The sequence below is a fragment of the Populus euphratica genome, unplaced genomic scaffold, assembly GCF_000495115.2.
Source record: "Populus euphratica unplaced genomic scaffold, PopEup_1.0 scaffold45.1, whole genome shotgun sequence".
NCBI lineage: Eukaryota > Viridiplantae > Streptophyta > Magnoliopsida > Malpighiales > Salicaceae > Populus > Populus euphratica.
Window position 1 is genome coordinate 41,575 of NW_011499886.1, and position 12,084 is coordinate 53,658.

At 34.6% G+C, this 12,084-nt stretch overlaps 2 protein-coding genes across 3 annotated transcripts; one reads left to right on the top strand and one right to left on the bottom strand.

The window, feature by feature from the left end:
• Nucleotides 1-3,148: 3,148 nt before the first annotated feature.
• Nucleotides 3,149-6,554, bottom strand: LOC105130255 (probable glucan 1,3-beta-glucosidase A). Of its 2 annotated transcripts, none has more exons than XM_011032660.1 (8): nt 6,298-6,554; nt 5,809-5,928; nt 5,432-5,623; nt 4,772-4,933; nt 4,490-4,656; nt 4,213-4,362; nt 3,740-4,092; nt 3,149-3,594 (listed from the first exon to the last, which is right to left on the bottom strand). In XM_011032660.1, exons 1-8 carry the CDS (start codon nt 6,457-6,459, stop codon nt 3,413-3,415), a joined length of 1,488 nt encoding a protein of 495 aa, XP_011030962.1. In that variant the 5' UTR covers nt 6,460-6,554; the 3' UTR covers nt 3,149-3,412. The 2 variants fall into 2 exon arrangements, with proteins under 2 accessions (XP_011030962.1, XP_011030963.1); XM_011032661.1 differs by having other exon boundaries at nt 6,107-6,401.
• A 373-nt stretch (nt 6,555-6,927) lies between these two features.
• On the top strand, nt 6,928-8,299 carry LOC105130257 (uncharacterized). The gene is made up of 3 exons (XM_011032662.1): nt 6,928-7,083; nt 7,482-7,793; nt 7,931-8,299. Exons 1-3 carry the CDS (start codon nt 6,943-6,945, stop codon nt 8,054-8,056), a joined length of 579 nt encoding a protein of 192 aa, XP_011030964.1. The 5' UTR covers nt 6,928-6,942; the 3' UTR covers nt 8,057-8,299.
• The last annotated feature ends 3,785 nt before the right edge of the window (nt 8,300-12,084 follow it).

The following is a 12,084-nucleotide window of genomic DNA, read 5'->3' on the forward strand; positions in this document are numbered from 1 at the left end:
TGTTTTATAAAAAGTATTTTTAATTAAGGTTGTTTTGATAAAATATATATTTGGTTGAAATTATGGTTGAAATTGAAGTTGAAAAAAATAATTTAATCTATTTAGTTAAATATACTTTTCAAATTGAGGTTATAAAATAACTATATATATATATATATTAATTAAAATATTGTAGATTTAACTACTATGCATCATGAAAATAAACAATACTTGATATAGAATATTTTTTATTATTTTATTATATTATCTATAATTCCATCACGTACGAAATTCATCCAACTAGATCTTAAGGGACCATAACTTCCTGAATATGCAACAACACCAAATAAAATATCATCAAGAATAAAATTAGAATTGCGATTAAATTCTGCAAATGTTATATTATCATGTGATCTTCTTTTGATATGATTATATAGTGCCATTGATGTCACTACAATTATCAACTTGTGTTTTATATGAATAAAAAAACATGTTTTATAAAATCCTTCATCTTTATTTTTATACTCTAAATTTTTTTTTTATCATATTATGTAATGACGAGTATATATAATTAAAAACTTTTTATAAATTCTTTAGTTATTCACGACATCTAAAATTATATAAGAATGAAGATAAAAGAATAGTAATAAATAAGCTAAGTGCAAATTCAATTATATATATATATATATGTATAAGAAATTATTTTTCTATAAAACTCAAAAAATTACAAATTTGCTAAAAAATTCAATTATATGATTTTTATAAGATTTGTATAATAGTAATAATAATTAATTTGTTCTTAAAAGGTATAATGTGATGGTGAAGGGTATGAAATCTGCATATTAGATTTCGAGTTTGAGTTATAACATATATTTTTTATAAAAATTTAATACAATCAAAGATTTTAATGGTTAATCTAAACTTATAAAGTATACTTTTCACAAAATAAGGTTTTTTAAATAAAATAAAAAATAATAATTAATTTATACATAATGATGCTACAGGATAGTGATAATAATTAATTCAAAATGGTTTTTTGCCCTGCTCACAGGCTCCCATACTTCCACGTTATCTTAAGCAGCAGGAAAAGCTCAATTTTCCAATTTTTATTCAACCACAGGTGCAGCCACCATTATTAATGGGCCCCATTATTATAAAAGCCGATTGTAGCATAATCAAATATATATAAAAAGTATGGTTTACTTTAACCTCAAACAAAGTTGCGCCACCAAGCAACAGCTAGATTTTTAAAAAATGCAATTGTGGTTATTTTATAGAATTTTTTAAAAATATATTAAAATAATATTTTTTATTTTTAAAAAATTATTTTTAAGATGAATGTATCAAAATAATCTAAAATATAAAAAAAATAATTTTTAATAAAAAATTAAAAAAATTTAGAAACAAGGGTTGGAGGGCCTCTAAATCTTCCATGGACTCCACTAATCTAAAGGCTCAGTGCACAGACATTGGGCTGGCACAAGACATATCTATTCATCTCAAAATTCTCTTTTAGTGAAATAATAAAAAAGTTTCAAATAATCTAAATTATTTTTTAAAGAATTTTGGTCGATAGATGAATTTTAAAAGCCGAATTAAATATAGACTTTGATCATCATAATCCTAGCTCCATGTCAATCGGATAGGAGAAAAGAATTGAGTAAATCTCATCCAGCCCCAATGTACTGGACTTTTGGATGGGTAATTTTTTTCCAATAAAAATCTCTAAAATTTCTTTAAAATTTTCAGTGGCGTGTTAATGAACTGCATCTTTATCATTAACACAATTTTTTTTTTTTATTTACGTGAGGTGTTCAGGTCACCTTGCGCGCACCATGACTAATCCCCACGGCCCACTGAATACCCTGCAAACCCAGTAAGCATGTAAAGCACCGCAGGGATGACAGACATGCATGCTAGGACTCGAACCCAGGTGCAGTGGAAGGAGACAAACCCCTTCCACCACTAAACCAAGCACTAGTTTACTTAACGCAAATTTATATTGCCTTCAGAGAGATCCCAAAGAATTTTGTTTGCATAGAGCATCAGCAAAATAGGTTTGCAATTTTTCAAAATGGATATGAGAACTTACAAGGGAAAGAGAAAAAAAAAAAACTGCTCATAAATTTTTTTGAACAAAACTAGATGTTTGCATAGAGCATCAGCAAAATAGGTCTGCAATTTTTCAAAATGGATATAAGAACTTACAAGGGGAAGAGAAAAAAAAAAACTGCTCATAAAATTTTTTGAACAAAACTAAATGTTATCTTTTTCATGTAAACATTCATCTATATCTTTTTTTACAGAGAAATTGATTATTTAAATATTTTTTATAGGAATAAATAAAGTGTCAAACTGCATGTGTTATGCATTACTTGATTGTTTCTTATTCTCTTATGATTTTTATTATTGCAACATGTTAGACTCGTCAAAAATAATCTATAATCTTTTATCATCCAATAAAAATGTCAAAAATAACATATTTACTCATCATTATTTTCTTTGATTAAAAACACTAAAATCTATAATCTTTTATCATCCAATAAAACCTAAAAATATAGTTTTCTTAGTTCTAAAATCCAATATAAATTCAGTAACATGATAATATACTAAGCATCTAAATACATATATTAATTCATAATAAGTAGCAATAGAGTTTGACCATAGCTCCAAAGAAGTTCTTTTATTTAATGTTGTTGAAAATAATTAATTAGAAATATGACAAGTATAGCCTAATGCATCACCATAAAATACTTTTCTTAATCATGAATGTGATAATATAAGTTAAATTTTTTTTTTTTACTAATATACAGTTCATGCGTTTTACTACATAAAATACTTTTCTTAATCATGAATGTAAATTTTTTTCTACTAATATACAGTTCATGCGTTTTACCACTTCATTTTATTAAGATGTTTTGTGGATAATAAAATATCACTTGATCTTTTTATTCTTGAAAACTTTAAAGAAAAAATTTAAAATGTACTCATTAATATTATCTGTTTGAAAAATCTTTTTTTTAGTTTAAGTTTCCATTAATTTATAGAGTTTAAAAAAGCTTTAACGTCTTACTAACTAAAACAATCCCTTTCCATACATCAAATATCAATAAAATAATTATAACATAGAGATACAGAAAACAATAGGTGATTTTCTTTTTCTTTTTTAAATCTCACTTAGTCCTTTTTCCATTTATTAGTTTTGATCCAATTGTAAGTAGTAACTTAGAAAATATATGCAGAGGTCTATTTCAAATCCTCAGCTACCCTCGATGCCATTTGGCTATCAAGATGATAGATATAGAGGTAAATTAATCCCCATTATTAATCTTGGTTACAATTAACAGAAAAAAGAGCACTGTTGGCTTTTTCATGCATAGAAGGAGCCCAAAAGCCAGTTACTACGTCCTGATGTAATAGCCATTGTCAGAATCTAGAGCTTTATGTAGTCGTTCTCGATCATCCATTTTAGACTCCAGTAGTTGGCGGCACACTTGTAAGCCCAGTATGCCCATCCAAATTGGGCACGCCCGTAGACTTCGATTTGAGCTTTAGCAAAGTTTTGATAATCTTGCATCGATGCTTCGTTCACTTCCCATTCTCCAGTCCATTCCCCTACAAAAATCTCAGCACACGGTTCAGCATATTACCTTTTGAACTAGTCGGAGCATTTTCTTCAATTGCAGTTAAGAGGTAGACTAGTCTTAGAAAAAACTTCAAGTACTGGTTTTGATTGCGTAAACATTGGTTTTGGACTTACCAACAAAAATGGATGGACCATTGGCAGTGGTCACAGTACCGAGATCACTAGAACGCTGATTATGGATAAAGTCAATGTTCTGTTGCGCATTCATATTACTGAATGAATCTGAGAATAGGTTGTAATAATGCACATCAATGGCTACGCAATGCAGATTGCTTGCAAATGAGAGGAGCTCCTTTGCATCAGCGTTCCCTAGTCGATTGGAGAGGATCACATAAGCATTTTGAGTGTACTTCCTTACGGCATCGTATCCAGCTTGATAATACTTCTTTAGGGTGTCTAGACTGATGCCTGGGGCCATTGGCTCGTTCATCAGTTCGATTGCTGCAAGACTTGTGTTGTTGGCATACCTGTTTAGTAGCAAACATTACATCAGAATTCAAACAATTTTTCATGTATAGGCAACTTGATTTGATTTGGAAGGTAATTCACAATATGGAAAATGTGTAGAAAAAAACTTATCGTCTTACCTCTCTGCAAGGAAATCGATGACAGCCACAGTATCTTGAATGTCGGAATCTCCCCATTCTTGGTACCCATCTCGTGTCCCACTATGACCATTGCCATTCTGTGAACCTTGAATCGCATGCAGATCAACAATTACCTTCATTCCGTATTCCCTACATAAAAATATAGATGTAAATATGTAAACCATCATCAGAGTTATTTATAGAACCTGTACAGAAAAAGGTTCCCAAAAAACAACATTAAACCGCCAATTGATTTCATTTAGTAAAGGATACTCACTGTGCCCATGTAAAAGCATTGTCTAGGGCTTTCAAAGAGCCACTAACAAAAGGTTTGGGCGGCGGATCGCATGCGATCCACCAGCCAACTGGAATTCTGACAGCATTAAGACCATTTGCTGACATGAATCTGAAGTCCTCATCAGTGATGTAAGAGTTCCAGTGATCCTGGGATGAACAGGTAATTTGCAAGTCATTCGTGGTTTAGTTATAGTAGCTAAAATGCTAGCAGCCTAGCACAAACTTCGGTTCTCTTGTTTATGCTATGAATTATAACTTTTACCTGCAAGACTTGAGGGGCTCTGTCTGGACCATAACCATTTGTGAGTTGATATTCACCTCGTATGGCGTTGGGATTGACAATAGTCATTTTGAAGACTGATGGATCACCGTCGTCCCAACCTGAGCCTACATAATCTGCAGTTACCAGTGTCTCTGATATTGCCTGATTACACATCAGAAGCATGGTAATCCTTCATGTAATGCGGATGATATATTAAGCTAACACACGCATATGGTAAGGGTATTAAACTGATAGTTAGCTACGCCACTTATAGTACAATGATCCAAAGTGTTGATCACTAGTATGTACACTACTGCTCTTTTAACTGATAAGAGCCTGGAGTCACTAAAATGATCATATTTTAGTCCACAAGACCCACTTATAGTACAATGATCCAAAGTGTTGATCACTAGTATGTACACTACTGCTCTTTTAACTGATAAGAGCCTGGAGCCACTAAAATGGTCATGTTTTAGTCCACAAGACACACTTTTCATGGTATGATTTTCCTGTATCAGATTTATTTTGTACACCAAAGGAGAGATTTACCATCAATCTAAAACAAACTAGTTCCGTGAAAGTTCCAGAGCTCAAATGACAAAAAAATAAAAGAAATTAAAAGTCCTATTGTTGAGAAAAAAAAGAAAGAATAAGGAAAACCTGAAGGAAGAGTCCATTTGATGCCTGGAGGCGAACTATACTCTGATCATCATTTTTCCTTATGATCTGGAACGTTTCTGGGTTTCCAGCAGTATCTGAAACTGCTGTTACTTCGTTTCCTTGATCCTCTAGCCCCACAAACTGCTTGTTGAACACCCTAAAGTTGAAATATGTCTCATTGATCCTCCACAACTGTGTAATAAAATCGTCAGTAAAATAAAGATGAGAAACATGCAGCATGAGATTAAAATTATAAACAATGCTTACAAGTCCAGTTAAAAGCACAGCAAAGTAAAGGTATCCAGGACAAATAAAGGTAAATAGTAGCACTGATGTAATAAGTCTAGCTAGATCATTAGTTTAAAGATTTTAGTTACTCTGAAAGTTTCCCAGTCAGAGGCGGAGGGCCGATTGGCTACAAGAATGGTTCCACCTCCATTTTCTGAGCAAAGATACTTCTGTAGCGTTGTGGAGAAGAACCGCACTTGAGTTCCATCCTACAGTAAATTTAAAACACAAATTAGTAAAACGACAATAAGATATACGTGGGTGTGAGAGAGAGAGAGAGTGAGAGAGAGATTATCGGTGTGAGAGAGAGAGAGAGTGAGAGAGAGTGAGAGAGAGATTATGAGCTTAATTTAAAACTAGTAGTAAATACGACGAAAACAATTATACCTGGTAGTAAGGGAAAATAAAGTAAAGAAGTTGCATGGTCTTTCAAGGACTCAGACGTCCAGAGAGGTCTTAATCAATGAAGTGAGGGCTTGGGATAGATATAATGATGTTGTGGTGGATAGTGTACACATGAGGCCTGAGTGATATTTTGATGATCAAGAATCAGGATGATAGAGTAAAGCTATAATTACCAGGAGATCATTGTTGGGCATCCCATCATAGAGAGAAGGTTCCATCCACCCTTCATTAACGAGCCAATTTCCTAAATTCACAGCTTTAAACGGCTGTGCAAGAGAAGGAGATGGAGCACAGAAAAGCAAGAGTAAAGGAAAGACCAGTAAATAGTAAGCCATTTTTATTCGCACCCTTTGTCTGTGAATGGAAGGATTTTGAGGTTGGCGTTTCAGAAGCTAGAAGCTAGAAGCATATGTACCCTGGGCCCTTCCTTTTTTTTGCCTTTTTCCTTTTCTTTTGGGGGGTGGGGGCGGGGGGCGGCGCGGCCTTGCCCCAAAGACATTGCAAAAGGAAGGGAATCTCTACACCAAGCTATTGGATAATCAAAGGAAATTTCTCTTTGATCATAAAATGTCTCTTATGGTTATTAATCAACAGAAAAACAAGGAGGACAACAATCTGCTTTGCTTGCATGGCAGGAGTCCTGAAGCCAGTTCCTTCTAAAGTAGCAGTTTTTACATTTATTATAAGAAAAAATATTTATAATTTTGAGTTTTATCAATCAGGTTATCTTCCAGTAAAAAAATAATGAAATTGTCGCAAGGAGAAAATACCAAGAGGGCAATTTAAAAACTTAGCTATTAGGAAAATGGGCCGGATAGATGAAGCCCACATTAAAACCCTTACACATCAAGCAGCTGTTTGTTTCCCTTGTCTCTTCACTTGGTCTTGGGTTTGAAATTAGAGCGTTTCCAGTTACGAGCACAGTGTCTTGTTCTCTTCTTGGGTCCCCACAGCCTCAGGTACTCTCTCTTCCCCCCCCCCCCAATTACTGTTACTGGATGCCTGTTGGAAATGAAGAAGCAAGCAAACTTTAAAATCTAATGATTGCTCATCTGGTTTAAGTTTTGATTGCCAAAACTAAATGAAATAAACAATTTTTGAATTCTCACTCAATTTTGCTTAATCAGTTGGTATGTTATAAGTTTATCCCATAATTTTATCATGTTATTAGTTACTGAATTTGTAGTCCGTAGCTGTTTGCATCGTATTTTTTTTGCTTTCATTTAAGATTTTTAGTCACTGTTATATGTGAGCGAAAATAGGGAATTTAGGATTTGTGGAGCTTTGTTGCTGTCAAATTGGACTTTTGGATTCTTTTTTCATCTTTTGGGTTTAGGGTTTTTAATTTTGTGTCCAGTTCAATCTTGGCACTGCAGGAGTCGGCCAAGTTTTTATTTGGGAATTGAAGGTGAAGGTTGAAACAGTGCAGCAGCAGAAGGATTTAAGAAAAATGGCGGCAGCTGGTGGTAAGGCAAGTAGAAGTTTGAAGAAAGCAGTAGTGAAGCACCCAGCCTATGCTTCTTGGGGGAGTGTTGTTAATGCCCAAGTCAAAGCCAAGCTGACACCATCCTCTAAGTGTAACTTGGGTAAATTTCTCGGGATTCGTGATCCTCCTGCCTCTGATATCTCCCAACTCATCACCAGGTTCATCAAGCTCAACAATCGTCAGGTTTCTATCTATTGTCACTACCCTCTTTTAGTATTACTAGAAATAGCAATAGGAATGTTGCCGGAAAATGTTTTCTTTGATGGACTTGCATACATTTCTTGCAAGTGATTGACGAATAATGGATGAATGGCTTGCAGAACCCTGGCATGAAGAAAGATGTTCTTTCAGAGGAGAAGTTAAGGACCATGTTAGAAGGCAAAGAGAGAGTTGGAGTTTCAGAGATCGCTAAATTGCTTGCCCAACAATTTCCTAAACGTCGCTGAGATTTCTCTTACCTTCTCATTTTGTTCTTGCCCAGGCTTTCCAACCTCATATGCATTATTATGAGATTTTCTCCATTTCTTTGTTTGATAGCTTCTTAAGACTTGATGATAATCGGGTGTAGAATTGGTAACATCTTTTGAAGACCTGCTAATTTATGACACTTCAATCGGTGGTCTTGTGCTGTGACTTTTCAAATTTTTCTATTGCGAATAAAAGTGTTACCATCACCAGTTTCTGTTTTTTTTTATTGTGTCAAATGATGCTGTGCTTTTGGGGTTTTTACAATTTTTATATATCATGAGTGCTATGGTAAAACCAAAGAAAGAGTTCAAAATTTCTGATACACACCATTCAGCCTTGTAGTGGGCATGTGATTTTATGCCTAAAGTGCAGTTTATGTGTGTGCTATCTATATATTAAAGGTACAAGAATCTTTAAACCGCATAAAGCAAAAGAAAAAAATTTGTTGACAGCGGTTATGTTATACTGATCATATGTTTGATTTAAACAAGGCTAACAATTCATATTAATCCCTATGCATTAATTGCACATACAGGTTTGAAACCCTGCACTTTCAGAGAATCCATCTTTGACAGGCTTACATGTAATTTGCAAGGTTGGGGATCGATCAGGGTCTGGGTATATTTGCGGTCTGAGCCTATATAGGAGTCTCCTCTAAAATTCATTCAGTAGTGATCATCCTGCACATCAACTAAATGTATCTGTAACTGACTTTAAGGATTCTGGTTTCTGAATGAAACTTCATTTAATGGTGTGTGCTGTTTTTTCTAGCTGTTTATGTTGACATTCTTGGCCCTGGCATGTTTATAAATGTTTTTGCATTGTGTGTCTACTAGATTTTTGGTACACTGCTTCCATCTGGGACATGAAGTGTCAAGTTTTGTTCCATTTATTCCTTATCATGGCGCATCAGGGTTCTTGAGTGGTGTTAGTGGTCACATTAACCAATACAGTTTTTAATCTGGATAGGATCTGTTATATTACAACCTGTAGGTGAGGCATTTGTAGCGTTGGCCAACCAAAAATGCTAACTCACAAGATGCCCGGTCTTTTAGAGTGAGAGGCTTGCATGTTTACTGGTAGGAAAGAAGTTGGTGAATCCCATACTGAAGTTCATTCCTTAGTTTCAATATAGCGTGCTATACGAGAGAAAATACACGATTCATTCAGGCATTGTCATTATCTGTCCATATTCAACAGCTAATTAGCAAAGAAGTGGTGAATCTATTCAGTGGAGGGTTGCAAAGAGTTTTGTTGTCCTTCTGCCTTAGAAAATTACGTGTTTTAAACTTTCATCTGCTTTGGCAAAATAAATATATGTCTGGATTTGTATTCTTTCTGCTTTAATGCACTCTATCAGTTTGTAAAAGGTTTATGTTTGTTCACTTTCTTGCTTCCTTGAAAATAGACAACCGGTTTTCTCATGGTGTCTTGGATTGAAGGTGGTTTTAGGGAATTTTGTGCGTGGTTGGTCAATACTAGGGTCCCTTACAATTTGTCGTGAAAATTTTCAATCATTGATTTTGTTTTGCATTTCTTCTGCTTTTTTCCCCAATTTTTCTTGCAATAAAGTTAGCATTGTCATCTAATTAACATTTCCTTTTGAACCTCCGTTTGGATTTGTTGTGCAACAAGAAATATAAGTTTCTGAATGCAAGAATCACTGGAATGTTTCTTGGGCTGTTTGACTATTTTTGCATTTTCTTATGTTAGTCGAAGCTCCAACTGTGTAGATTGCTTAAAGTAGTCAAATGCATTAAATTATTTGGTGTTATTAACAATTCCATTCTCCTAATTTATTTTTTCATTTGTGCAACTCATATAATGGTCTTTAGAGATATCTACGTGTGTTGATGCTCTGGCTCTGGCCATGTCACTTAGTAATGGAGTGGTAATTTAGTTATGCACTCGGCGATATCAGAGCAAGTTTTACCTGAATATCTCGCTGTTGCATAAGATATTCATTTTTTTCATACATTTTACAATTCCGTTCTCGTTCACACCCCCGAACTTATTAGCGGCCAAGAATGGACAGACTGTACTCAAGGAAAGGAGCTGAAAGCTTTGATTCAACGGTCATATTACTGCCCAAATGCTCTTGTAACTTTGACAGATTAATGTTGGTTCAATCATTCTCTCCTGTAAATCTTTTGATCCATGTGTTATAGATCTTTCTCGACCACACCTAAGTATTGGCTGGAGTTTCCACTTTATTTGGTGTTCGCTAGTTATGCGGAACTTATAAGTGCTATCTCGAGTCTTGACTAAAGTTATTCTTAAAGGAGTTTGCTGGATTCATATGCTGCAGCTGTATTTTATTTCCTCCGGTTTAGATTAGGAAAATTAAGTGTGGGTGATAATGTCTATTCTGGGTGTACGCTGTATACTTTTGTGCATTCCTAGATTTTGCTATAACTACGGGACCAAAAAAGGTTCCAAGCTGAGTTGTTGAAATGCACGCCTTGCATTTGTGTTTCAATTAACATACAACTATTTCATCATCATAGTTTCGAGATTTTTGAATTTCCTCTTCTTTTTCTTGTACCCGATACACGTTATGTAACGTTCGTGTGATATTACTTGTTGCGGTCACTGCGGTAGGGCTTGTTGTTTACAAGAGCCGGTCATTGCTGCAGCTTATAAATAATGGGTTTGTTGGAGGCTTGTAACTCTGCTGTGGAAGGAATGCAAGATTACAAGCTGAGAGATGAGATTAAACTACTGTTTTTGGGACTCAGTTTCATGCGTTCTCGTGTCTGTTAAAGGAGAAGAGTAAACCGGACCCAACGTGCTGAGAAATTTGAAGTGGAAACTAGCAAACTTTTCATGGAAATAACAAACATGAAAATTTTGGTATTTGGCTGGAGTTTCCACAAAACCCTCGCCCCTTTCCATGCTGTCTTTGTCCTAGTCTCTGTATTTCAGACCCCCATACGTTGAGCCCGTATACTGTGTTCTCGGCAATGCCTGTTCGATTAATGAAGACATCGTTTTTTCTGTCAAACGAAACATGGAAAAGAGAAATGAAAAGGATAGGCTTCACGTGTAGCGGCTCCCCCATAGAGGACTCTTCACACAAAGTGAAAAGAGTAAAGGAACAGGTTTGAGTCACATCTGTCTAATGGCAGACCAGAAGAAAGCGCCCATTCAATTTGATGCAACCTTCTAAAGTTGCCCTTTGGAGGGAGACCTACGATGCCTAAAGGTCCCTCGCCAGAACAAGTAGTCAGCGGTTTAAATAGGTAAACGGATTCACAAATCCAGGGCAGCAGCATCTAGAGATCATGTAGGCGTACCGCGGCCGAGGCTTATTGTACCGGCTGATTTAGGGTTATTTTTTGAAGTATATTTTATATATAGATATTTTTAAATAATAATATTTTATTTTTAAAAATTTATTTTTAATATTAAAACGATTCAAAAATATAATTATCAATCCATGCGTGGTGGGAGGAGTATATAATCAAGCCCGAATATGGCACCTTTTCTAACTTAATAATTTAGGAAATGCTCGTGTTTAATTTGTGAATTTTAAGTTTGTAATTCGGAATAAAAAATAAAAAAGTTCGATCATCGTAGCCCAAGCGCATGCACTGGACAATAAATGTCGATCTCTGCAAATGAAAGGATCGAATTCAACAATACGTGAGGTACGCCGGCCAGAGGTGGTGGACACGACTTGACAAGTCCACTGCACCCCAAAAAGGAATGACCTTAGCTCTATCCTCGAGGTCTTCTCTGTTGGCTTTCGCCCTCTGCTCTTTTTATCTCCACTCTTACTATTCCATGGAAATTTTCTATGATTTGCGTAACTCTCTCAAGTCACTTAAATTGTGTTTTGTTTTTTAAATTTAAATTGCGTTTGCCCAGAATAATCTTAAATTAATATTTTTTTATATAAATAAGATATATTAATATTAAAAATAAAAAAGATATTATTTTAATGTATTTTTAATTAAAAAATCTCTTACAAAACCACGTGAGTCCAAGGCAAAGTTTTTTTTTT